Source organism: Astatotilapia calliptera, chromosome 11, assembly GCF_900246225.1.
Source record: "Astatotilapia calliptera chromosome 11, fAstCal1.2, whole genome shotgun sequence".
In the NCBI taxonomy this organism is placed as follows: Eukaryota; Metazoa; Chordata; class Actinopteri; order Cichliformes; family Cichlidae; genus Astatotilapia; species Astatotilapia calliptera.
Window position 1 is genome coordinate 15,487,155 of NC_039312.1, and position 27,613 is coordinate 15,514,767.

Consider the following 27,613-nt stretch of genomic DNA (forward strand, 5'->3'; position numbering starts at 1 on the left):
CTGCATATGGAAATTAGGGTTAGCCTGCTTTAAATTCTTTTTCATACGGTCCATTATTTTGTATTCATTTGGGCGGAACCCCGACAGTGGGACCGAGGGGGACAAGTGACTTGACAAATCCCGGGAAAAAGTCACGGCACGGAACAGGTGCTTTGGTTCAGTGCTTTTTTGTGAGCAACTGTGTACGCACATACATGCTATGACGATAATGCTCTAAATATTTTTTCATATATCCACATAGTATTGTTTTCCCGAGTCTGTATTTAACATCTGTTATGTAAACTTAATTTCAAGTTAGCGTGTATGTCTTAACAAAGACCGAGAAGAAACTGAATGTAATTATTTTATTTGTTTAATGAGAGAGCTCAGCGCTGTTAGTGGTATACAGAGGAAGTTCAGGTTGCTCTTTAATACAACTCACGATAAATACAGCTGCTGAACCGACTATAAAACAACTACAATTCTAAATATCTTAAAAGCTGCCCGGAGAGACATTGCGACAGAGGAAGCGCTTAGCAGTGAGACCTCTTGTTGTGTGTCTGTCAAAGGATTAGGTTCCTCCCAGTAGTAAACTTCGGACCAATCATCGGGCGTGGAGCGAGTGTGCGCCTGCGTAGTGTGAGCGCGCGGGACCGGCTGAAAACACAAACAGCGATGAATACTGGGAAGTAAAATTCACAAACTACTAAATATACAAGAAGCCGAACTAACAGGTTAGTTCATATTTCATTAACAGTTGTTTTTGGAGGCTTTTCTGTCTTTAGTTTGCCTGTTAAAAATAGTTTTGTTTGACTTAACTGTGCTGTCGTGTCGGCACAGCGTATGCTAGAAAGTTAACGCTAGCATTATCATGCATAAAGCGTATAATGTAGATACGTTAAGTGTTAAATTTGCACTTCGTAACTTCTATGAAATGTTTTATACTCTCATGTCGGATCCATTGTGAAGTACTTGTTCGTTGGCTAGCTATATGCAATAACATACATGCCCGTCACTTATACATTCAATAAATTCATTTATGTTGCTCCAAAGATATTTTTTCCCTGCTTTCTGCTCATGTTTCCTTTAAAACTACATCTAATTGTGCACAACTCTGCAAAATTAGATGTAGTTTTGTATGCTCTGCGTTGAGTACCAGTACTTGTATGTAAGTACAAATGTACTGTAAGGTACATTTGTACTTACAAAGTAAAATGCTAAAATATTGCTGTGAAACCCTTTTGTTTAAATTGTATGTGGTATTAAATTATACATCATCCCAGTGTATTTGTGAATAACTTGTTGAATATTTACATATGAACACAGTTTTGCAAACCACTGACAAAAAAGCATTCTCTCAGTATTTTGCGCTGTGATTTCTTTTTTTTCTTTTTTTTTGGTCATTTCAGGTCAAATTGATTCTGCACTGACACCATGTCAGATGACTTCAGCCAGTCCCTCACCCCGCCAGTTTCCCCATTTGCAGGAGACAGTCTATGTGACCTGGCTCCAGTTCGACCACCGTGTTTCTGCTGCTCTGATGTAAAAGATGATCCCGCTGGAGTACTTTCCACAGAGGGATACGTTGTTAGAGGCTCCTTGAAACGGTATAATTACCTTCTGCCAGCTGACTGTAATCGTACAAAATTGTCTGGCACTATTTTGTGCCTGAGAAATGCTGTCAGTAAGAACAGTCTTTTATAAAATCGGTCATTTTTCTGTGTAATTTATTCAGAGGTCAGTTTTTTTGTACTTATAACACCTCAAATGTAATTCCATTTACCTCCCCTGTGATGTTGTAGCTGCTAAAGTTCCACTAGGAGAAAAGCTTTAAAATCTCACTGCAGTCATTGCATCCACTCCAGGCTACTCTTGCGTCTTGACCCAGCCCCTGCAGAATATGAGACGGACACAGTGGACATCTTTGGCTTCTCCTGGGTGACAGAGACAGCACTGGTGGAATCTACAAAACTACTGTTTGGCCTCTTCAGGTAAGGCATGATGTAAAGCATACGTTATTTCAGTCTGCTTTAACTCTTTACCCTTTGAAAGCCTATTAGAATTAACCTAGGAGCTGTCTTCTGAACTGAGCGGTTGTTTGACGCCTCCTTATAGAAATGACTGGGTGTGTATTGAGAGTTAGTGAGGGTGGTCTTTGCCTATGCAGCTACCTTTGGAAAAACCCTGATACTATTCTAATCATTGTGAAAACCTTTACTGATATGTAATGAAGCAACAAAACATGTTGTTATGGGAAGTCATCAGATATCATCTTTATAAAGGAAAGAGTTAAAATCTGTTGTTTCTACCACTTAATTCTTTTCCACGGCAGCAAAAGTGTGGTCATGAAATCATTCTTTAAAATATTTCATATATATTCCTGATACATTATTGAAAAAGACATCCTTCATATCCATTTACAGGGTCTCTTCTGTTCTGTGTTATGTTTCAGACAACGGATTTACAAGTTGGAGACTTTAGTTAAGTCCAACTCAAATGACTTTGGTAAGTCTGTGTAATCATTAGTCCAACTAACAGTCTTTTAGTTTATTGTCAGTATTTTGTTCGCACAGTAAGCCACTGTTTGCTTACATAGGCATAGTTTGTGTATTAGTTGGATATACAGGTTGTTTATGTGCATTGCTTGTTTATATAATTAGCAGAAAAAAGATTTGAAACATTTTTATGCAGGTTCTGTCAACCCCTTTGGAACTTGGATCAGATTTTTAATCCTAGTTAAGGCATATTATGTGAGGACAGAAAATGGTCTGATCAGCTTATCAGCTTGTAGGAGAGTGATAAAAACTAGTTAAATCAAGTGAAATAAGTGTAGGAATTACCGAGGGCTTCAAATATGTTAACCCTCTCAGGCTCAAATTAAACTTTTTGTTGCTAATGCACAACCAAGTCCTGCAGTGGTACTTCTGAGTAAAAAAAACAACTCATAAAATATGTATGTGGGGTAATCAGGTTGTTAGTTTTTAACTGTTGCAAATCGGCAACGCCTGCCTTGAGAGGGTTAAAGAATGAAATGTCCAGAATAAATAAAAATAATTATTCTGCAAATTAAATCCCATAATTTCTAGAGAGTTGTTTTCTATATATATATTTTTATGAACAATTTGAATGTATTTGATATGTATATATGAGCTGTACAATAGTCATTTTCAGAGTGATCTGATCTCTGATACCGTAGACATATTATGAGTACTACCTACAGCACCCTTTTGATGTTTTAGGTCAAGCTGGAAATCTCCACTATAAAGCAGAAGAACTCTGGCAAGAATGTGTTACATTTCTTCAGTATGTCAAAGTCTTTCTACACAGGTAATTTTAACACATTTTCATGTCACACTGGAACTAATAAAAACATGTTAATATATTATGGTGTCATGGGGTTTTTGTTTATTTGAATGTTTGATTGGATACCCCTTTTGCATATGTTCAGATATCTCCAGCCTTCCAGGTCCCTGGATGCAGCTCAGTCACACCCTTACGAGGAGCTGGAGGCTCAGTTCCCCTCTGCTCTTTTGGAGGAACTTTTTGGGATCACTCTCCTCGTAGGACGACTCAAAGACCTGCCTGCTAATGTTCAAAGTGCCTTTACTATACAGAATCACGGAAAGGTACGGCCAAACGCTAGTTGGTTTGTTTAGATCTAACTTGAGTAGAGATTTAATGTAAGGCATTGATTACAAAGGTGTTAGGGAGCTTAAAAACCGAAGGAAAAAAACCCCAAAGACAGCATTTAAAACAGATGCAGACAATGTGGGGCTGGCATACCAGAGTACAAAGGCTATATATTATCAACTGAGCATTAGGTTTTATGACTACAGTTTTATCACCCAGCTGATTTTTCTTCTTTTCACATTGAAATGAGAAATCTGTGTTCCTTTTACAGATTTTACCTCCCTCCTGGCATTTGCTACACCTTCATCTAGACATCCATTGGTCAGTTTTGGAGATCCTTCACCTACTTGGTCACAAGATTCAGGGTTTGTGTTTGCAGCAGAATTCTCACCTAGGAAATAACTAAAGAGCTATTGAATTATGATGGAAACAGGCTCTTTGTAATTTTACTCATTCTGTCTTCAGGCCAGGTGGTGTACGCCCACAAGTTTGTGGACCTGACGGGAGAGAACCTGACTGATAGCAGCCTGTTTGACGAACACCTGTGCAGTCTGCTGTGTGACCTTACTGGACTGGCCATGGGCAAATACAGCAAGGTGGGTGGTTCATTTCATCTCACTAGATGCAGCAGTGGTATTTCAGAGTTATGTTTTTAAGCTGAAATTCTAAGTGTTTCTCATATAATTGGCACATTTTGTAGTTGGTTAGCAAAAACTGGATCGAAGCTGCACACAGAAGGCATCGCAATGTGCAACAAAAAACATTTTAGTGTAGAATAAAGCTTTAGTTGGCAACTCACTGTGTTTAATTGATCCTGTTTATTTGTAGGTGAGGCCTACAGAGGCGCTGAGCAGCCATCATTACCTTTGCACCTGCACCAAAGAGTTGTGGGTCCTGCTCATGTACCTTCTGGAACACAGGAATAAAGAGTTGCACACACAGGTAACACACATACACGCATGTTCTGTCACACAGTAAACTTTGATTCTGACAGTATTTAACTAATGTGTGCTCCCTTTAGTCTTTCTGGAGCTACATCAACTCGTTGCTGAGGCCTCTGGTTTTAGGAAAACCTGCTGCTGAGCAGTTCAGTGGCCTCCCCACACACTGTAAGGACCCTCTAGGATTCACATGGTGGCTGGTCACTCATTTATCAATGCTAGGCCAGTATAGTCGGAGCGGCATGATGGTCCAGAATGAGGTAAGAAACTAATAATTGCAATAATGATACCTAAAGATGTTCCAAATGAACAGAAAAGTGTTTCTATGTAAGATTTTTTCTGACATATAAAACTGCAATTTGTTTCATCTTAAACACTAACCCTTTTAACAACAAGGTTTTAACAACAATATATTGTGTTTGTACTTAACCTAATTCCCTCATTTCGTGGGCATTGTCTCAACAAAATGACCAAATGAACCTTGCACTGAATTGGTGTTGTTTCCAACAGTTTACGGCACAACCATGAGACTGCATTAAAGAGCAGAGCGGCAGACTACACTTTCAATACACTGATTCTTGAAGACTATTATGATGAATATAGAATACTGTGAGTTGTTGTTTTTAAGTGTCTCTCATTAATTTATCTTCATCTGCAGAAAAACCTGGGGGATAACTGGACCTTTGTGGATGAGTTGCTCAAATTATCTTGTAAGGTAAGCGCAGTTTCTAGTTGCGATATTCAGTTTTTGAACCCTTTAAGATCATAGTGTTTTTAAATGGTGTGTGTGTGTGTGTGTGTGTGTGTGTGTGTGTGTGTGTGTGTGTGTGTGTGTGTGTGTGTGTGTGTGTGTGTGTGTGTGTGTGTGTGTGTGTGTGTGTGTGTGTGTGTGTGTGTGTGTGAGATAACAGGGAGGTCTAGCAGAGGAGCAGTTCAGGATGCATGTCCACTCCTGCCTCAGTCTTTGTCTGATGTGGGAACCGAGCACCAGTGCTGTGTCCACCCTCTGGGATTACTACAGCAAGAATTTGGTAAAATAACATCTGTGGCTTATCATGAAGTGTATACATTTGATTTGCTGACCAATTTACTACAAGTAGCTTACTTTTGTGTCTAACCATCAATTTTTGAAATGTCTTATTTGTTGCTCCTTTATTCACACCATACTTCTAATTCTAAGCATGTCATGCTGCACCCTGGTTAACAAGGGCTCTACAGTTATATATTATGCTCTGTCACTCCTCTTCAGAGTGCCTCATTTACCGTGCCCTGGCTGGGGATTTCTGCCCTGGGCACTTTATGCAAGACACCTTTAGCTCTGTTGGAGCAGGCCCGGAGCTGCTGCTCCCTGCCTCCCCTTCGCTCTCCTGGATACACCCAGCTCTATCGCTCTGCCAACTCCTTCCACATCTTTCTTCGAGTGCTGGCCCTGTGCCTTGCACAGGATCGGGCTGGAGGAGTCCCACAGAGACAGATCAAAGGGAGGTAAGGATGGAGAGAAGGCTGAGAAGCTTTGTAGCTCTCGATCCTTCACATTTTCTTCCACCTTGAAAAGTAGGTTTGACAACCATAACACTATATACTCTATATTGTGGGGTTTTGATTTGGAGTCTTTCAGCAGTGATTACTAATCAGGGATAGGCTATATAGATTTCCCCTTCCCACTTGATCTTTAAATGTGTGATGTGTTTAAATGGTGTTTGGATTTGCCTATGTGTAAGCACTCGCTTGCATAAATACACACACAACATGTGTGTTTGCAAACTGTCATGCATTTGAGTCTTGTTTGTGTACGTGCCAGGTGTATCGCAGTCTCCCGGTGCGTCTTTGATATTTACTCAGGCCCACCGGTGGAGCAGGTGTCTCAGGAGTCAACCACCTGCTCTCCAGCAGAGGCCAGACCCAAGAAGCCTCCTACTGATGCACACACAAACACACAGGCTGTGCACCTGCTCCCTAGAGCAGTGACATGGTTTCAGTGTGTGAGGCCGTTGAAGAGAAGAATACAGTGCGTGTTTGAATAGGAAATAAAGAAAAAAAAATAGACAAAGGACAAGAAGCTGATGGATGCATCAGAACCATGTACTGGTCCATCCTATATCCCAGGCCGGCTGTGTGCCAGAGGGAGGCAGCCGTAGATAAATCCGCCTAATGACTTCCCTCTGTCTGGAATGTGCTCTGTAGCACTGCAGACATGGGGGCTAATTAGCTAACGAGCGTGGCGGTTAATTCGCCTTAACGAAGCTGTGTTGGTTTCCAACACGGAGAGAGGGGAGCTTGGGTGGTGGGGGAGCAGGGGGATGTGGGTGGTAGGCAGTCTGGCGACAGCCAGGCTGGGCTGGGACAGGTCCAGATCCCCACCCCCATCCCCTTCACCTCCCTCCATCTCCCTCCACCAAAACTATCACCACTACCTCCTCCTCCTAAGGAGGCGCGAGGCGTGCCGACTGTATCTCCACAACGCTTCGGCAGCGTTCCCACTCCTGGCTAGGCTCTGCGGGACACCCGTGACGACCACATTAATGGGATCGACTGCAAGCATGTTGCTCTCCAATGCTGGGAGTTAGGAGCATCTGCTTGCCTCCAGAAAAAAAAGCTGTCCAGAATAAACAAACAGAGAGACAGGTTGGGAGAACACAGAAAATCCCCTCTGCTATCTCCCAGTGTGCAGCTTATATCCCTGTTACATACTAGCCATTCATCTATTTAAATCTCCCTCCCTGCTCACTCTGACTGTATGCTTCACCACCTTTTCCTTTTATAGTTCTCTGTGGGTGTAACTAAGCTGGTTGTGGTGTTAACCTGGTCTTTCCCAGTTTCCGTCTCATTTTTCTCCACTCCTTTTATACCAGTCATACTTCTTACACTGAGTTTGTCTTGGGATGTGCGCTGTTTGTGTTTTGACCGAAACAGCAGCTCTACTCACCTGTGTGGGCTGCATCTGTATTTTAGGATGGGGAGGGCTAGGGGGCTCCAGCCTTCTGTGTTTTCCTGCCAGGCGAGCAAGCTCTGTGTGTGTGTGCGCATGTGTGTGTGGTTTTATTGATCTCTCTCTGTTGTTGCAGTAAATTGGTTTGGCTGTAGAGAGAGGGACTGAGCGCCTACTGCTGTGTGTCTGAGTGTCTCTGACATTTAACATGATCTTTAAAGGCATTTCTCCACAGTGCCCGCAGGATCTAACAGCGTGCTGGGTGGTTCTCTATTCTTACTTACTCTCTTGCTTTTTCCTTTCTCTCTCACCCACATAGGCTGGGGAGCCCAGCCTCTCCCCCTGGAGCTGAGAAGGTGATGGAGGCAGGTGGTGGGGTGCACTACAGGGGTGGAAAGTTCAGTTAGTCAGCGTTTAAAGTCAGGGTGTTTCAGAAGAATAAATCATTTCTAATGAATTGGATAGTGGAAGTAAAGAAAAAAGTGAAATAGGATAATAATCTAAAAATAAACAATGCAACCATTTGTTTCTTTGTCTTGTGTGACATGATGCTGTCCATCTCTTGTGGCATACCTGAAAACCTTTGTCCTTCCTCTTTCTTTCTTACTTTGGTCTCTGTGTGTCCAGGATTTACTCTAAGTTCTCCCCAAAGAAGATGCAGGAGCTGTCAGAAGCAGGTCTCATGAACTTTCTGCTGCTGTTTCTGGTAGTGGCCCGGCAGGCAGACCTGGAGGATGTGGCCAGCAGAGCTTGTGAGCTGCTTGGCTTTCTGCCCTCTAACTCTCCTCTTGGACACCGCACACTAATCTGGAGAGGGCATCTGTCAATGGTGTTGCTATTCCAGGTATATTTGTTTACCATAACATAAAAAAAGATTTTAATTAAAAATAACAAAACTGATGGACCATCGTATGTTTGCTCCAGGAGCGGGGTCTGGATGTTGGAGCTCAGGCTAGCCTGCTGACTTCCTCCTTTAACGAGACAGCCAAAGAGTTCTACAACAAAACCACAGAGGTCTCACGCAGGCTTGCCCTATGGGGGCCACTTGGGTCCTACCTGGAGGGTGTGGCCGAGGTGTTTGAGACCAGCACCACTCTCAGCCTATCAGAGGAAAAGCTACTCGGTGACGGGTTCAATTGGTTGCTGCCTGCCTGCCGCCAGTCCGAGCTGAATTCTGCCCTGGGTTTTCTGCAGATCGTCCTTGCGCAGCTCAGGTGAGAGAGCAGGTGTAAATATTCACCAGCTCCCAGGTATCTCTTACTTCTCCTCAGTTTCCCTCATTCTTTCATCATTCACTGATAGCTACTCCCTCACAGATAGTAGACACATCCAGACAAATGTTTTCTGGCAAAGGCCAAGCTAAGCTTTTATTAAAATCTGATAAGTCTCTACGGAAGAAGAGAGTGATCTCTTCTGCTCTCCCCATCCCATCCCAGAGTCCACTCACTTCTCATACTGACAATAAGCGGATTGTGCTGTCAGCAGGAATGGGTGTCTGTAAAAAGCCTGTGTAGCACTGAGGCCCCAGTTAGTCTCAGGAGGACCAGTGGCTCCGGGTCACCCTAACCAGGTGCTGCAGTAGTAGCCCTGATTAGAATTACGGGCCCAGGGGACCCTCTTTGGACCCTCCTGTCTTTATGAGGACGGCAGCAGTGCTGTGGGTGTGTTGAGAGACAGTGGTCAGTAGGGCACCAGAATGAGTTCAGCTGTAGGACAGGGGTGTTCGTTACATGAACAACCCCAACTGAAGGTCAGAGAGCCACATCTGAAACGCACTCTGTTTATGGGAGGTAGAGATGGAACAGAGGCCACAGTGGACAGATATCAGACAGTGAGGAAAGACGTGTATATTTTACACGCTAATCTGGTGTTATTTAGAAGAGTTAGTTTGTTTGCAACCTATTATGTTTGTAATAGCTCTGAACAACAATTAAAGCGGCTTCTTATAATTGCATGGATGAATTAATTTTAAGTGTTTCATGCTCCTAAGTTACACCAGTATGCTGTGCAAAGGCATTAAAGTCTTTGACAACAACTATCATTTTATATTGGGAAAAAATGCCTATTTTGAATTTATGACCATGTGGCCATTATAAACTCAAAATTAACTTATCTTTGAGCTTTGTTGTGGCCTTCACCAGCTGCTAGGTGAAATGGTTTCTCTTTGGTTGCTTTACCTTTGTATGTGCTCCACTTAGTTGTTAGAGTTCTCAATTGGTAGCATCCAGACTATTTTATCAAAAAAGTTGTTGCTTGCAGCTCCTGGAAACCAGGCTAGTGAGGTTTGTTTTGAAAAAAATCCTACAGAGTTTTGGTGATGGTTTCCTGTGGCTCCATCACTAAAGGTGAAAACTAAGTGAACATTTATTAGCAAATGTATTCAGTGCACACAATGTGCTGTCCATTTTATGTCAAAGTAATGAGGTTTGATACGCAGCTTTGTTGAGTATATATCTGATTTTTCAATATACCCCTAGATATATATTGTTTCTGGAGTTTTGTAGCACTCAGAGTGTTACTACGTCTTTATGCTTACGCTACTTTGAAAAGGTTAATAAATGATCTGAAACCTCAGAAAAAGGGCATTGTAAAATTAAGTGTTACCGAGCCCTCTTGCTGTTTCATGTAGGTGTATGATTGCTTTAATTCTCCAGTGTGCACTACCATCCTCTCAGCACACACAAACCTACACAACTGTCCACACCCCCAAAGTGAAACACTAACCGAGGTGTACTCGTTTCTTATTTCAGTGCCAGCCGCTTGTAACACAGTATCTCGTTAGCTTTGCTAATTCCCAGACTTCCCATCTCAGATCTTGGGGTTGAAGGGCACACATTTGCACATTAATGGCCAAGGAGTGAGAGGAGAAGAAGAGAACTCTCAGAGGCCCTCTGTGTTATGGCCTGGACCACCATGACCCATTTAACCAAATAAAAAAAAAAAATTAAAATACCGTGCTCTCTCTCTTTCCAATTCATGCCGCCAAATTAAATATAATTCTTCGGCCTGGCAATTTTCGGTATCTCTTTGTGATTAATGCCTTTTCTGTGACACAATTAATGGGCAATTATGTAGCCTGGCAAATTTAGTGTGTGCATCATTATGTCTATTAAGAGCCATGTGGAATCTGCACACATTATGAGAATTATTCTGCCAATGGTTGAGGCGGCGTAGGGTCCGAACATTCACTCTTGATAGCCATCGTCATGGTGCTGAGGCAAGAAGCCAGTAACAGGCATAATTCCTCAATTTTATTTCTTCCCATGACCCTCCGCTGTAGGAGGATGGGGGTGACGCTGGTTGACGAGGTGAGCTGGCATTGGCACAGTCTGTTGGATCTGTTTTTGGCACAAACAATTAATCCCCATCTCCTTGGCTTGATAAAATACAAGCCTTCCTGTGAAGCTTTTTCCTTTGTGAGCATTAAGACCTTTTAGCGGGTTTTGATTCCCCCCCCCCCCCCCCCCGATAGTCAAGGACAACTACTGTCAAGTGTCTTCTTATAAAGGAAAAAAACACCTTTACATTAGATACAAATGTGAGGACAAAGTAAGGAAACAGGGGACGTGGAGTTAATTCCATGTATGCCCATGTGTGCGTCTGATGTGTTTGTCTGCCTGGCATTGTTAGGATGCTACTTTTTTTTTTTAAATGTCTTTACAGTGAAGGCAGCTGGGGGAAGGGTTACTTTGGTCCCTAGTGGTATGTAACGGTGTGTGTATGTGTTTGTGTGTACATGTAAGAAGCCACAGTGAGGAGGATTAAGTGGGGTCTCTGACGATGTCTTGTACAATGAGGGTTGATGGGTGTGAAAGGCCTATTCCGCAGTAGTAACGAGGCTAATGAATTCAGACTCTAATCGATTGTCTCAGCTCTCTCTGGATTAGATGCAACCTTGCTGGAAGGGAAGGCACCATTGAGGTGTGTGTGAGTGTGTGCGTGTGTGTATGTAATATAGTAACAGAGTAGAGTGTGTGGTTAAGGATAGGATAGAAGGGGGCTGCTAGTTCCTCTATCTTTTGCTTCTTCCCCACCTCATCTTAGCCCCCGCTTCCCTACACCCTCATCCGGGTGAATGAGGGGGACAGAAGGATCATCTCCCGTCTAAATGAGATTACAGCTCCTTCAGCTGCTTATCTGGGCTAATGCCAGCCACTGTGGGGCTGCCGTAGCGGCTGGGGCCAGGGCCAGGGATGAGCCAGAAGAGCCAAAGTATAGTCTGTGTACAGGGGATCAGCATTAGGCTCCACTCTATGCCTATAATATCCTCCTCTCCTTCCTCACACCTACCTCCACCCCGCTTTGCTCCACACTGCAGCGCACCACTGCACCCAGTAATCCCCCAGGAGAGAAGAGAGGGAAAACATATGAAGGAGGAGTGAAAGAGAGGAACTGTGGAGCAAAAGGATTTGAGAAAGTAGGGAGGGGGGGGGTTTGTACACAAGAGGGAGCACTGAGTTTGGATTTTGCATTGGATAGATTTGTTTATCTGTGTGTCTGTGTCCTTCCAGACGAGTCCATCAGCGCAGTGACCAGTCAGCTCCCACCCTGTCCTGGGTTCCTGCTACCGCCAGTGTGGTGAAAGAGCGCCACCTAGCGGTAGCAGCTGCTCTCTGGGCTCACTTCTTCCCCTTTCTGCACAGCCTACGTCTTTCTCAGACACCTCCAGCACAGCTTGCAGATGCAGCTGCAGGTCAGTAAGACCCAGTGGAAGGAAAGGTGGGAGAGCAAGATTTCTGGGCATCCTCATACAAAAGAAAACTGATGTAGCTATTTTAAATGAAAGAAATTTGAGGGGAAAATATGGCTTTACGAGTGAAAAGGTAGAACTGGAAAGGACACAAAATTCAAAGATCATAGTAAAGAGAAGACATTAATGACTTTGAGCGCTATACGTATCATCATCCAACTAACTGAGACAACACTGACCTATTTTCATTTTCCTCAGGTTTCACCCTGCTCGCCTTTGATCTACCCACTTCGGCACCCCAGGACCTTCAACCAAATTCAGTTCAGTCCATCATGCAATACTTTGGGTGGGATGACATGGTTCACCCACTCTTGGTAACTCGCTATCTTTCCCATCTGCTTCAAAACAGGTAAGCTTTGACCTTTGAATCCAATCCCACCCCCCAGTCTTCTCTGTCCCAAAACATTTTCATTTGACTCACCTGATGCTTTTACATCAGGTGAGTCCGATGAGAATGATGTTCTCCTCTTTTCCTGTTAGTTATCAAGCTTCATCATTGTGTGACGCACTTAAAAAAACTGTTTTCCATAACTTCTGCAGGTACATTACACCGTCTCTAATTAATAAATGAAGCACAGGGTGTCCTTGTATAGTGAAGATGGTTATTAATAAATAAAAATGCATTCATGCCTTTATACAGAAGGTAAAAGCTTCAAAATTACACTCAAGAGTAGAAGAATGATTATTATTTCAACCACAGACATCTTTTCAGACGGTGCCAAGTGATACTAAAGCTGCAGTAGGGGAAAAAAAAAATATCCAAGAGTTTTAAAAAAACCCTCCATCTGCAGCTCCAAGTCCCTCCCATCACATAAGCGCTGACATGTGCATGTGCTTCATATGCTTACAACACAAGCTGTTAGAGGCTCTTAACAAGCTACATAAACATGAAATGGAATTGGCTGCAGCAATGAGCCTTTGGCTAAGGTTAACAGAGGGCTAAACCATTAGGAAGATTCAACATGGCCACTTGTGGCGTGCTTAATGGAAATTCTACCTGCACAGCCTGAAACCACTACAACAAAGACAGATTAGATATTACAGGAATGCGTCTAGCAAAGACAGAGATGCTGAAACACCAATCAGAATAGCCTGCTGTGGTTTGAAATTAGTTCCCTAGTTAAAATTGCAGACATCTGGAATATTATCTGGCCATCAGCTGCACATCCTTCTCCACCAGTCCAGCAAGATGGAGAAAGAAAACGAGCCATAAGCTAAAATAATATCCATGAACCAAAATGTTAATAGACCACAGCCTTACCTACTGAGCTGTCTGGGCACTGTTTATTAATGAAAGAGAGGCAGGAAGATTATTATGCAATAAGGAGGTGGTGTGTTTTGTATGGGCAACTGCCAGTACCTGACCCTTCAACTGCAAGATACCAAAGTGATCTTTTTTAGAAGTTTTTTTCTGACAAGCTTATCTTTCTTATTTTGTGCGGGTTGCTTTAAAGTGATTGCACAAGCTGCAAAGTAGAATTTGCTTCCATTGAATTAGGCTTTCCACCATTTGAAAAGATGTGCATTAGTTGGACAGTCAATAGAAACCGCCTCGCCCCCCACCCACCCTGCCCCACACATCTCCAAACAGACTTGTGATCAGGTTCTTGCTGTCTCTTCTCTTTCGCAGTGAGCTGGTGTCCTCTCTGAGTGGAGATCCTGGCGTTGCTGTGTCTGGTTCTGCACAAAGCCTGTCAGTGAGGGCCTGGGTCAGATGTGTTCTACAGCAGCACCTTCACAAGAACCCAGATGGCACTGACAGCAGAACAGGTAACAATACTCAACAGCAGTTTTCAACCTATTCTTTAAGTAAAAAAGGAAGTGTTTACATTAATGTGAACTTCGTTATCATTTAAATAACCAGTGTTTGTGTTTTTGCATTCGTCAGCCCGGGCTGTGGAACAACAGTTGTGTGAATTGACCCGGCTTGTGCTGAGGCTTCCCGAGGTGGAGAGGCTTCTGCAGAGAGCCAACCTTAATCCCACAGCAACCAGGCCAGAGCCGACTGCAGCCCTGGAGATGTTTGTCAAGGTAACATACGCACACAGGTGACAAACACACTGGGGAATAATTCTGTCTTTGTGTATTTTGAAATTTTACAGCAAGTTAGTTATGAGAGAACTCAGGTCGGCTTTGTGTCCAAGTAAAATTAAAAATCGTCTGTGAACCTTCATCAGCGTGTGTTTCTATGTGTTTCACATGGTGTTAGGCTGTAGGCAGTGTGTACAGTGGACTGAAGGTTTTGTCTGAGCGTTCAGCCATGGTGACCACAGCCCTAGACTACATTGGTGACATCCTGAAGCACATTAAACCGTCTCTCGTCAGCAAGAACCAAGAGGGAATACAGCTAGCATACTGGGCTGTTGGTAGGTGCAAAGTTTATCAATTTCAAACGCATCACAGAATATACTGTGTATAAAGTCCACGACTGGGCAAGAAATTATTGGAATTGCGTATGAGAGTACAACACTCTTTTCTCTGTGACCAGGCTGCATTGTGAAGCACTGGAGCCCCCTGCTGGCCACATCAAAAGCACAACAGCTGTTGTTCCGCATTGTGGATGGGCTGCTGCTTCCCCACAACCTCACACAGCAAGACAAAGCTCTCAGAGACAGTCTGCCTTTGTATATACAGGTAGGGACAAATGTATAATATAGACACACATTGTCCAAACACACAGCCGTTACATTAAAGAAAGAAACCTGGCTATTTTGATAAAGACCCTTCCATTTATCGTCTTCCAGGGTCTGTCTGTGGCCTCTAGTGTGTCTCAGTCCCAGGGGGCTTACCTGAAGCAGCAACTACGTTCTGTAACTCGCAGATATTTGGACCATTTCCTTCCTGCCTCGCCTTCTGTGGGCATTATTGCCAACCACCCGGTGCTTCTAGGTGCCTGCGAGGCCAACCCAACCAGCCGTGGAGCTGCCCTGAGGAGACTCATCCTAGAGGTTCTTTGGTAGGTCTGCAGAACCATGAAAAGAATTTGCCTGATCCAGCATTGACCTGAATTTCATGTTCACTTAATTTCTGAATGTGATTCCTGTTTAATCAAAAACTCTCTCAGCAATGACTGAAAACTCCAAACGCCCCAAAGGCTGTCTTACCTTTATTATCAAGGACTCATGTACATCATTTCCTTCTTTCACCATGTGTCTACATAAACAGCCACTTAAAGTTACTAGAAACACCTCTGCTTGTGTTTGCAGTGAGAACTTCCTGCAGTTCAAAGGTCACGCCCCCCCTCCTCGTCTGGCATCCGTCCTGATGTTCCTGTTGGAGCTTCTGAGACGAAATGGTGACTCAGACCCCTCCCTACTCACCGTGCCCCTCCCCTCTCTGCTGCGCTGCATTATGCTGGTCAACGAGCCACAGGGTAAGATTGACAATCTGAATCTTAAATAGTTTTACAAGCCAAGTTTTAATATAGCAGTGCTCCACTACCTCACTGTTTCTCTGTCTGCAGCTTAAGTATAAAACTATATAATCATGAGATCTAACAATCCAGAAGTTGGTATAAAAAGAGAGCGTCTGGCTTTCCATATGATCACAGTTCACTGAGTACAAGCAATGTAATGATGGTCCAGAGCAGAGGAATATGGACAGTGCGACATTAGTGGCATAAACGAATAAAGTTGTAATCCAGCAGCTGTTCCCCGTGTGAGAAAGTGCCAAATTCTACTCAGAAACTCTTGTTATGTAGATTAGGAGTTGTTTTAATGACTTGCAGTACTCAGATCTTCTGTTAACTCTACATTTTACTGCAGTTTTGATTGATTGAAGTAGAAGTTAAAGTCATTTTTTATATAACAGTGTCATTTAAGTGGATTCACTTCATTTCAGACTGATGCATTATATAATCAACACTTTCCAGCCCGTCTCTATTGATGTGATTGTGAAGTGATTTTTATTTTTTTATTTTGGATGTGCAGTAAGGAAGACGAGCACAGATGCCTTACAGCTTGTAGTTGAGCGGTGTGGTGCCGCATCTACAGAGAGACCATGCGACCAGATGATCACAGTCTTACGGTAACTGAATGTTTGTAGCATTAAATACTGTATGCATCGACAAACTTTGCAATATTCGACTGTGTAAGATCATTTGAAGTGTACACATTATTCATAGACAGTAATTATAGATCATTATCAAATTACAGCCTCTTTTATCCATCATTTTTATTCATTTATTTATTTATTATGCCTACCATCTCGATGCTCTTAGGTCGTTTGTGGAGGAGAACGAGGGAGTCTACGACAGGCAGATATACGGCATCTTGGAGACTGTGGCTGTTTTAGATCCCACTGTGGTTCAAGCTCTTATCCCCAACCTGTCTCTCAGTCTGAGAAACACTGAGCACAAAAGAGGACTGGGCAAGAACATCGCCTTGAGGTGAGCAAGCACATGAATCACACCCTGGAAGCCATGTAGACGGCATTCATCACTTTAAACTATTTTTAAGTTGTCTAGACAATAAGCGCTGCAGTTGCATACAGAACAAGAAATATTCAGCAGCTCTGTGACTTACAGAATGTGCCACATTTGTTTGTGTAACAGGAGTGCATATGTGAAGTTGCTGGGTCTCCTTGGGGAAAGTGGGCAAGCTGAAATAACCAGTCTGGAAAGCGAGTGACAAAAAAAATCCAGTAAAGAGAGACCTCTTCCAGACCCCTCCAAGAATCTCTTCTTATCATGTTGTATTTTCATTTTTGTCAATTTCCCTTAAAAAAATGAGGATACCTTAGAAATTCTGTTTAATTTATGTTTAGCATAATCTGTAATATTCTTAAAACCTCAAATGCAGTTGTAAAAAAGCACAGAAAAGATTTGTAGAAGGGAAAAAAAATACAAATGGGCATGTTCCTATCATGGATTAAAAGCTTAATATTACCTGCCTGTAGATATGTACATATTGTCCAAAAAAGAAAAAAGTGCAGCTTTGCATCTCAAGAGATTCACTGTTACTGAATGAAAAATGTGACAATAAATGTGAATGTGGCCACACGCCAGCATCCCCACCTTTTCGTTTCTGTTCGATACAAAGAGAAGGGAAGAATGTGAAGTGTGCACACATTATTTGTGATTATGGTATGAGGTGCTGCATCTATATATCCAGCAGTCTGAATTACAGATTTGATCAGGGCCCAATGACTTCACCACCACACCTTAAAAAAAAAGTTGAGCAGAGGGAAGAAGTAGTACTGTTTGTTCCCACTCTCCCGTTCTTTCTCCCCGTTCCAAGTTCAGCAATCTCTTCCAATCCCGTTCTAGTTTGCACCTAATCACATGAAGTCTCACTCCTGTCTCCCACAATCACCAAGTCTCATTTTCTGTCATTGCTAGTCATTTTCCAGCCTCATCAAACTGCAATGCATCTCCTTCATCCGAGGAGCTTTCTGCTGCATCACATTCCTTTTTCCTCCAGCAGCATCAGAGCTGGTTGGAGAATCCATGCATAAAGAAAGAAACTGAGGTGGTTCTTTAAATTAGTGTGCAATTATCTATTGCTGCTAAATAATTCCCACTGAAGAGCAGTCATCCTCACCCCCCGAACTCTTAGAACTACTACTGCTCTTGACAGAACACACTCCTGCGCCTTTTTTCAATTCTCTGTTTGCATCTTTATTCTGCAAATTTTCCAGGTTTTCAACACCTTTCTTTTCGACAGACAAACGGGGGTTTGTTTTGGTCAGAAGTATGTTTTGGACAATCAGCATTATTCAGTATATGGTACGTATGCACGCAGATGGGACTAGACATTCATTAGACCACAGTCTTAGGTCCTGAGTGTATTAACAGTCGGACTCACACAGGTCGTTTTTTTTTTTTTGTTATCTTATTTGAACTGAAAAAGATGGCATGGTTATTTACCTACGAACCCAAGTACCAGCACAGGCGATTAGAAAGCAGGCTGTTCTTCAGGCCACCGAAGTGATTATAGGGATCACGTGGAAGTGTTATACAGCAGTTCTAGCTAGAAATGCTCCTACAGTACTTTAATGGGTTACAGAAACTGCAGTTTCATTATTATCTTGAGGACAGTTGAGCAGGTCAGCAATATCTTCTTTCCACGTCTTTATTAACAGTTAGGATGACTGTCTTTTTCTTTTTCTCCTGTCCCTTTCCTGCAAGATTTATGTTCCCACTTGCTCCTTATGTCTTCAGTGGTCATGATGTTTCAGTCTTTGGAAACATACAACCAAAAAATGCTTTATTGTTGTGAACGCAGATTGTTCCTAGAAGTTTAAATAGCTTAAATAGCATGGCTCTTGTCAGGAAAATATTATTATTACATTTTGGTGTCAGAGATGGCGTGTTTCAGATTGAGTCCAATAATCGAGCACTTTAAAAAAAAAAAAAATTAAATAAAAAAGAGAGTTTATCTGAAAGTGCTCCATCCTCTGGTCACATGTTCTGGTTTCCTCACGTTTTGTAAAGGAGTGGTTTAAACAGCACCTATCCTGTGATGGGGTACTTGTAGAGTTTGTAGGTTTGGGCAGGTGAAGTAAGGAGCAGGAAGGAAACAGGCCGCTATCCCATTGGAGGCAAACGGCAACGTTGGCCCGTAGAAAACCTCCTCCTTTCCCTCCGTGCTAAGATCCAGCACCTGGAAAGAGAAAACTCATGCAATATATGGCACAGCTGTAGTAATGGCACTGGGCCAGTACATAGTAATAACAATGTCTTTTCCTTTGGCACCACCACAAGGCATGAAATTTGATACAAACATACATATCAGCCTCAGGAAAGGTAAGAGATATTGTCCTATTTCAGTCTTTAAAAACTGCTATAGATGACCCTATGCCCATTAATAAATCCCAATTAAGCCTGTTTTCAGTCTTTATATTAATACCAGAGAAAGATTGTTTAATGAAAGTCATTTGCTCCTTACTAGATTCCAGCTAGAATGGTCTTCATCTTTAGATTAACGAGCCATGAAAAGTTGGGAAGGTTCTTGCTGTTAACTAGGGGATAGTGGGTTAGATTTGAATTAATCGCCTACATTAGAGCACTTGTTCCCTACAATACTAGTGAAACTGCTTGAACAACCTACTAAAGCATGTACTAACTTAATCAATCATCAAGTCAGTTCAACTTGTGGAATACTAATCCCCTCAGCAGGGCTAGTATGTGCCCCTTTGTGCAAGGAGGAACTGGACGACATCCAGGAGGCCGCTGGTGTGAATGTCTCCGACCAAACAATCAGAAACAGACTTCATGAGAATGACCCAACGTCCTCCGTAGGAAGTAGTAGGCCCTGTGCTCACTGCCCTGCACTGTGGAGCGTCACTGGCATTTTGCCATCAAATATGAGAATCAGCAGACCCACCACTTTACTCTGAAGACTCACCTGAATGCATGCCAGAGGCTCGTTGGTCCAAATAGAGTATCCTCCAACTACATAGATCCTGTCATCGTGGACCGCTACTCCAGACTCGTTCTGACCTGAAGAGGACAGAGACGGCACAATGCTTCACTGTGCCAATCAGAGGGCATCCTGACAATATGACTTCCACGTCCCCCAGGAGGCAGAGGGGAAGATAAATGGAGAAAGATGGGGCAAGGGTGGGAGTGTACGCAGAGCTATGGCGTGTTCTTTCTGTGACTTTGTCTTTAAACTTTTGCAGATATAATGGGAGGAAAAGATCCGAGAACAATTGTGTAAAGTCAAACAGGAGTACAGGAGGAGGAGGAAATAACAATAAAGTCATCCAGAATTTAAAGCCTGTAATGGAAAATGAGAAAACATGACCACATCCTACAGTATATGCATGTGAGATTGTCTTGGCAGTGCTTGTGTTCCATCCCACCGCTATCCTGTAGGCTAAAAGGTGCAACATACCCTCAGGTCCAAAGTAGACATATACTCTCTATATGTTTTAATTTAATCATCCTACCACCTACTTGCAGCCAACAGGGAGGCATTATGTGTTGTGTTTCTAATCTAATGAGAGGAGGGCAAAGCCGAGAGTTATACTCAGCCTACGTTTCCAAGCACCACATATGTACAGTGCATAATTGTATTAAAAATATATGGTGTTCTAAATAGATTAGCATTAAAGCTGCTGAAAGCTTGTTTTCAGAAGTGTTTTTCATTAAAGATTTACAACTACATAAAGAGCAATTAAATGTTCAGCTTGGAAAAAAGTTTGATCGACAGTGGCCTTGAGTATCAGCCTGCTGTTAGTCATCACACTGGTATTCAAATGTCACTAAATCCTCTGTGCATTTGGAAATACGTCCTTTTAATTTGCTCGATTTGACAAAAAACTATTAAGGTTTGCGTGAAAGTGTAATATATGATACGGTGCAAAAGTCTTGAGCCACCCCTCTTAGCTTTATATTTTGCAATAAAAATGGCAAATAGGTGCAGCGCTTAATTGAAATGTGCAAACACACATGGAAATGCAGTCACCCTTCCACTGGGACCATTTCTGATGAGGCTTCAGTGAACAGTACATGGATCAACTAAAGGCCCTGATGAATGTCTCGGGTCTTGTGTCAGGTCTTTGCTGGATTTTTCTCCTGTTTCTTAAGGACATGACTTTCACAAATTGTTCATCTGCTGTAGATACTTGTACAACATGCCAAGATGTGCAAGGTTTTCTGCTAACAGCATTCCTTGTTGGTGCAAAAAATATTATTTTATGTCTGTCAAACTGACCTTTGGCATTTTTCATAGATTCAACTAAAGAAATGGGAAAAAATATTTTTTGTAACAGGCTGCTTGTGGCAAAGTGCCTACAAATAGCAAAGAACCAGTTTAAATTCTAAGATTAGACATTTTTAGACTAACTAAAAACGTCTGAAAACGGCCAGCTTCAAGTACTGGACAATGTATGAAAAACCAATCATTGTCTGAAGATCAACTTTGAAAGACCTTCAGAAAGCCTGGAGAACTGTGGCCCAAAACAACATTTTTTAAAGGTCTCCAAAATATAAAGGAATGGGTGCTGTCTCTTGATGCTGTATGTCTTAAGTTAGCTCTCTTTTATGGCTCCACAGCTCCTGACAGAGTGGGTTCAAGCTGCTAAACACAACAGAAATTTCAATATGTTGCTATGATAGATGAGTTAGTTAACTCAGACTTTATGTGTATGTATAATGTAGGGCATATCTAACACTTTCAATTTAACATCTTCTCAAAAATAGAATATTAGAGTTGTTGGTCAAAAAAACTACAAACTGATTTATGCTAGGAAGATGGGAGAAGCAAAATGCGTTAACATTTCCCACCCAGTTTGTCACTAGTAAAGTCACTCGCAGTGGGCAGTGCGTCTTTTGGTCTATTAATATAAAAATTGCTAGTCTGGCTCAAATCAAAGGTATCGTGATCGAGCACCAGCATAAAAGCATTTTGTTCACACCCTATGTGTTTTTTTTAATCCTTACCAAAACACCAGCATTAAATAAACAAGTTCTAGTTTAAGATGGATTGTAGTGGTGAATTTCATGATCCTGTCAGGTGAATAGCAGAAGCAAATATTGTTTCTCGATAGAGTCAGTTAACTGCCCCAGTTCTAGTCTTTATCTAAGTTAATCTAACCACCTCCTGACAGTAGCTTTATGTTAGCGCAGACATGACATCACCTATCTCCTCTAACTCTCAGCAAGAAAGCTGCAATTTCTCTGTCACAGCCAAAGCTTCTTCTGCTTCTATCTAATGGATCATTTCAGAAAAAGTTGTGCAGGTCACACAGTTATTTCTGAGCATGTATGCATGTTTCCACAGTGGCTTCATCGCTTTGCCCACCTGTGAGGAGGCTGAATGAGCACCGCGTCCACTGGTCCAGGTCCATATTATAGGAGTCGATGTGGCGGACCAAGATGCGATCGTTGTTGTAATCCAGGTCGTTCCCACCTAACACGTACAGTTCCCTCCTCACCGCCGCCATGACGTGGTATACTCGCCTCTGCAACATGGGACTGCGGGCCAACCACTGGTCCTGAGGTGGAGGCGAAGGTGGTGGGGAGTAGATATGGGGAGGGAACGGCAGATGAATTTGAAGGGGGTGAAAAAGGGAGAAAATAAGAGATGCAGTACAAAGAGGGAGGCAGAGAGAAACAGCGAGGGTGGAAAGGGAAGGAGGATGAATACGAAGATTAATATTTAAGCATATCCATGCATGGGTAATTGATGTATGCTCAGCACTAGATAAATAACGTGACACTGGAGCTCAGGTTTGTACTAATGACTTCCCTCCCTATTTCTAATCATATGTTTCAGCCACTCCATTTTACACCGAGGATCCCTGCTCATTTCACTAAGTGTGTCGAAGTGTATTTTCTGTGTGTGTGAGTGTGTGTGTGTGTGTGTGTGTGAGTGCTTGATTGAGGCAGAGAATGAGAGAGAGAAAGTGTGTGTGTGCGTGTGTGTCTGCTGGGAGCTGACGGGTGGCCATCTGTTGAGGGTAGAGTGGGTGGGGGGTTGCTGTTGCTCTGGCAGGTGAATGTAGATTCATGGTGAATACAAATGAGACTCTCTTCCTCTCTCTTTCGTTTCTTCATTCCCTCGCTTCCACGCAGACATGTACAAACACAGACCCATATGGATATGCGCATTACACACATACACACCGCGTACTATATACAGGCTTTAGCAGCTGCCTATAAACACAACCGATTGATGTTTAGCCCTCTACATTCCAGTGCAGAAAGGTGTGTTTGACTATTGCACACAGAATCAAAATCATTTAAAGCTCATATTTAATTTCAAAAATATAACCGAAAAAACACGACAAAAGTTGGAACTAAATTTTACTGTTTGCAACATTTTGTCTTGCTGAAATAAGCAAAGGGGTTGTTTTACCTTTACATACCTTTACAGCTTTGTGTGAAGGAAAGTTTTCGCAGGCCTCTACATTGAAAAACTAAGGAAGACCAGAGCAAGTATGACCACCTCTATAAAGGTTTTGCAGTTTGCTAGTTGGGGTAAATTCACCCCATTTGAGTGCTCAGAGAAAATGCAAAAAAAATCCAAGAGCTACATGTCAAACTCTAAAGTTTTCAGTTAGCATGTTAAATGTTAAAATTCATGACAGTGCAATTAGAAAAGGACTGAACAAGTGCAGCTTTTTCAGTTTAAAATGTTTTTCAGAGCACTGTAGAGTCCTGGAAGTGTCGTTTCGCATTAAGCGCACCTTTGCAGATGCACAAATTAATCATACCATGTATACAAATGCAATTCCCATCCCAAATCTAGTTTTACTATTTATCAGAGTGGCTGGGATGTTTTTAATTGATTCCATACAGTGTGAAAATCAATTAGCAGACACTTGACACCTGCCTGTTGTGCTATCCGTCATTGAGAACGTAAGGTGTGCTTTTATTTCTGGGAGAGAGAAAAAAAATACTCCATTATTATTACACCGATGATGTTTAGGTGTGTACTTTTCCAAAAGTCTCATCATCAGTCAACAACAATTCAAACAGAGTAAACTGTATTATAAGCTAACCTCAGTACAAACTTTCACAGAGAAAAATCTCAGGATGAGTCTCATAATAAGTGGCTCTGAATAAGGATTCCAAGGACACAACAAGCTCTCAGCACTGACATAATAGCAACCAAAACGCTTTACCGAGCAGTTCACATCCACCACAGACCATCAATTTAGAGTTCTGTTTCTGAACACCTGAAAAATGTAACTCAAATAATCTCATCTACCTCACATTTGGTCTCCAAAAGCTCCTGAGAAAAAAAATATGAAGCTTGAGGGAAATTTTGTGTGTCAGCTGTTTGGACCTGGGCGTGTAAAAGGGTATTTTTTTTTGTTTGTTTTTTGTACTGATCACTGCTGTTTGCTGTTGATGAGAGTCAGGAGATGAATGCAAACAGTAAGGTTACTGTCAGTAAAACAAAATCACTGTTCAAAAAAAGAAAACCCCACTGAAAGTACAATGAACTGTAGCGTATAATCATACTTCTTTGTGATTTTGTCTCTATCAGCAGCCTCGTTCACAGTAAATTCATTCTTAGCTTATATGTAAATACTGGCTCGAGTTGGCTTTAGTATGTTTTGGGAATATGGTGATAAAGTGTGCCGTAGTATCGAGTATACAGCTGTAATCAGGGAAAATGAACATGCATTTCCTCGACACACAGAAACAAATCCAATCAGTCCACAGCTACCTGTTCTGGGTCGTAAACCATCAGCCGGTTTTGGTACTGAGCCGTGTTTGTCACCCCACCTGGAACACAAACAAACATCTCAGGATTCTGGCAGTGACACGTTCTCCTGCAAATGTCTGTGAAAGTGTGAACTTAGTAGCAGAAGTGAGATAAAAGTAACATCTATGGGACCGAATGTGCAGGCTGAGTCTGTGTTCTCTCCTTGTGTACCTGACACCCAGAGCAGGTTGTCAGCAACGCAGCCGGCGTGGCAGGACAGCGAGCGGTCAAAGGGCTGGACGAACATCCATTTGTTCCTCTTGGGACAGTAACGCTCCACAGAGGGCAGCACCTGCCTCAGCTCATTCCTGCCTCCCACTGCGTACAGGTACTGCCCCAGAGCTCCCAGGACAAAGTGTTCCCTACATGCCTTCATGGGGGCAATCTCAGTCCAACGGTTGCCCCTGGGGTCATATCTACAGGCGGTCCTTACTGCACATGTCCTCCCAGTGGCGTGCTCCATCTCTCCACCTACGACAAACAGGAAGTTCCCCATTACAGCCACGCAGTGGTGGCTGCGTCCAGTAGGCATGGGGACCAGTTCGCTCCAGTTCGACCCGCCCGCCACTCGCACGTGCTCCTGCACAGCTGGGTTGAAATACCGCAGCTCCCGGACTCTGCTCACCTCCCGCTTCCGACCTCCAACTATGTAGAGGGTGAGGGACTGGAAGCGCGGTCTGGTGCGGGCTGACTGGTGGAGGGGCTGAGCGAAGATGGCGCGGTGGTAGTCCAAGGCCTCATCTACCAGAGCTGCAGCGGTAGGGCTAGACTGGACCAGAGGATGGCTACGCGAAAGGTGGTGCAGTGTGGGGACGTCCATCAGTCCGTAGCGGACGTGCTGCAGAAGGTCCTCGGTGTACTGGTAGCGACAGTCGTGCTCGAGCCACAGAACAACCAGCTAAATCCAGAAAGAAGAGAAGATCAGTTAGAGACCAAGAGCAAGCAGGAAGAACAGTGACTACAATATTCATCATGCTGTCATGGTTCCATAAATTCAAAAACTGCTCATTCAATTTTAATGTATTATTGATGAAATTATTATTTGAATTCATTATGGCTCAGTTTTTGTTTCTTTTCAAGTTTTAAATTAGAAACAAAAGTCTCCCTGCTCCAGTCGTTTTTCATCCAGTCCCTACAAAAGGCAAATAGGAAAGACGTTAGGATAAGAGGGAAGTGTAGAAGGAAAGAATCAGTAGGAAAGACTTTGGGAAAAAATAGAGATAGGGAAAGAAAACCAATATGAGAGAAAAAAGAAACACTGAAGGACTGCTAATCAGAAATTTTTCTAGACACCTATAGGCTATTATGGCAAGATTGAGCCAGCACTACAGCCATAGTTGCTAACACACACACACACACACACACACAAGCATTTATTAATCAGCAGCATTCAATATTCAGACTGTAAATATCCACAGGCAGCCTCCTTTGTTTAACGCGGGCGAACCGGGTAGCAGGGAAGGGATTTAATTGAACTTGAGAGCGATGGAAGGTTATTTAGCTGCGACGAGGTGTGAATGTGGGCGAGATGACTGGAGATCACTGATACCATTATCAGGAAAACAAAGTGGTTGTTAGCGCAATCTGCGCAGAGACTGAGAGCTTATTACAGCGAATAAAGGAATAAAGATTTTTAGGGGGAAAAGGGACACGAGGATGGCTAAGAACAAATCAGGGGGAAAAAACTGTCAATGTCACGACTGCACTGATAATACAGGAGTCGAGATGTGATGCATGCACACACACTGGATGCGTGCCTTGTCTTTGCTATCCAGACGAAACCTTCCTTTCCTCATTTCTCCTTTCAGTCCCCTCTGAAGGTGTGAATATGCAACAAACATGCAAGTCAGGCTTCTGTCTTTTTTGTGGTAACTGTGCCACTCTGCTGTCTCGTCTTCCCTTTCCTCCACTGCTAACCCCGCCTCTCTCCTCCTCAATGCTTTAAAGTGACAGTGTGCGTGCGTGCATGTGCGTGCGTGCGCATGTGTGTGTGTGAGCATGCGTGTGCGCACTACGGCAGCTGACTGTGAAGGTCACGCTGCATCACACAACTTCCTCGGGGCACAGAATAAATCAACTCCTTCTCCCTCCTTCCCCTCCATGCTGAAAGAGAAAGTGTGTGAGAGAGAGAGTGTGTATGTGTGTGTGTGTGAGAAAAGAAGAGGGTGAGGGAAAGAGATAGTGAGGGGAGGAGGGGAGACTGAGCAAAGGATGGCAAGATAGAGAGAGAGGGAGAGAGAGGGAGAGGGGAAAAACAAAGGCAGAGAAAATGTGATTTCCAGAGCACGAGAGGCTCTAAGAAAACTCTGAGTGACGATGATTGACGCCCGAGCTAGGTCAGTCCGGTTTTGGCGTGCACCCCACCACCCTGCAGCCCACCATCCCTTTCGGACGACAGCCCCCGCTCGCCGCTCGCTTCCGTCTGATGCCCAAATTAACCTTCTGGGTGAAGTGAAGGAGCCCCAAAGCAGCCTAATCAGAGGCTGATTATGGCGGCGGCGGCTGGCTAAAGGGTCAGGGTAATTGTGCCATCAGAGGCCTGATTGTTTTCAATCAGACGGGCGGCCGAGTGACAGCTGGGGGATTGGGGCTCTGATGGAGCCGCGGTGGGCCTAATCAGAGAAGAGAAGAAGGAGAGAAAGAAAGAGAGGGGAGAAAAGAAGTGAGAGAGAGCGGGGGTGGCGGTGGCGGTGGTGTGGGGGCTGATTGGAGCAAATGAACAGTCAAAGCGGCGAGTCCCACCCTGCACTGCCGCTTTACTCCGCAATGCCGGCAGTTCATCACGCTTACTATACGCTGACAGACGAACACCCGGTCAAACGCAGCCCTTCCTACTGCACATTGTCATCAACATAAACAAACAGTATACGAGATGCAGATGGCAGTGTTTAATTTCTTGTTTATTAGTCTGAGCGTCTGCTGTGTGTCATGCATTTCTGTACATGTTTGTGTTTTATATATATATATGTGTGTGTGTGTGTGTATGTATGTATGTATGTATGTATGTATGTATATATATATATATATCGGGGGCAACCGTGGCTCAGGGGGCTGGGAATTGCATCTGTAACCGGAAGGTCGCCGGTTCGATCCCTGGGCTCTCTGTCCTGGTCGTTGTGTCCTTGGGCAAGACACTTTGCCCTACTTGCCTACTGGTGTTGGCCAGAGGGGCCGATGGCGCGATATGGCAGCCTCGCTTCTGTCAGTCTGCCCCAGGGCA

The 27,613-nt window shown here is 43.3% G+C and overlaps 2 protein-coding genes across 4 annotated transcripts in view; one reads left to right on the forward strand and one right to left on the reverse strand.

Annotated features, from left to right (window-relative positions):
• The first annotated feature begins 97 nt into the window (after positions 1 to 97).
• mms22l (MMS22-like, DNA repair protein) lies at positions 98 to 17,236 on the forward strand. The gene is made up of 27 exons (XM_026184446.1): positions 98 to 147; positions 549 to 713; positions 1,389 to 1,586; positions 1,845 to 1,970; positions 2,432 to 2,484; positions 3,219 to 3,306; positions 3,428 to 3,605; positions 3,881 to 3,974; positions 4,075 to 4,205; positions 4,438 to 4,551; positions 4,631 to 4,810; positions 5,209 to 5,265; positions 5,462 to 5,581; positions 5,800 to 6,035; positions 8,107 to 8,323; positions 8,404 to 8,693; positions 11,991 to 12,172; positions 12,428 to 12,578; positions 13,860 to 13,999; positions 14,118 to 14,260; positions 14,439 to 14,595; positions 14,718 to 14,863; positions 14,974 to 15,185; positions 15,436 to 15,602; positions 16,159 to 16,255; positions 16,449 to 16,616; positions 16,782 to 17,236. Exons 3-27 carry the CDS (start codon positions 1,414 to 1,416, stop codon positions 16,855 to 16,857), a joined length of 3,696 nt encoding a protein of 1,231 aa, XP_026040231.1. The 5' UTR covers positions 98 to 147; positions 549 to 713; positions 1,389 to 1,413; the 3' UTR covers positions 16,858 to 17,236.
• A 585-nt stretch (positions 17,237 to 17,821) lies between these two features.
• Positions 17,822 to 27,613, reverse strand: part of klhl32 (kelch-like family member 32) — a 41,318-nt gene continuing 31,526 nt past the window's right edge. For all 3 annotated transcript variants that reach the window (XM_026184454.1, XM_026184451.1, XM_026184452.1), the window contains 5 exons: positions 24,565 to 25,291; positions 24,355 to 24,413; positions 21,979 to 22,171; positions 19,576 to 19,670; positions 17,822 to 18,831 (listed from right to left, as the gene is read on the reverse strand). In XM_026184454.1, the coding sequence (XP_026040239.1) occupies positions 18,670 to 18,831; positions 19,576 to 19,670; positions 21,979 to 22,171; positions 24,355 to 24,413; positions 24,565 to 25,291 (1,236 nt within the window). In that variant the 3' untranslated portion in view covers positions 17,822 to 18,669. The remainder of the gene's footprint in view (positions 18,832 to 19,575; positions 19,671 to 21,978; positions 22,172 to 24,354; positions 24,414 to 24,564; positions 25,292 to 27,613) is intronic.

Excerpts from the sequence above, each read along its gene's own strand:
- mms22l (XM_026184446.1), top strand. The coding sequence starts at position 1,414 with ATGTCAGATGACTTCAGCCAGTCCCTCACCCCGCCAGTTTCCCCATTT. Across the intron at positions 8,324-8,403 it reads CAATGGTGTTGCTATTCCAG|GAGCGGGGTCTGGATGTTGG; the intron begins GTATATTTGTTT and ends TGTTTGCTCCAG. Across the intron at positions 14,864-14,973 it reads GTCTGCCTTTGTATATACAG|GGTCTGTCTGTGGCCTCTAG; the intron begins GTAGGGACAAAT and ends ATCGTCTTCCAG.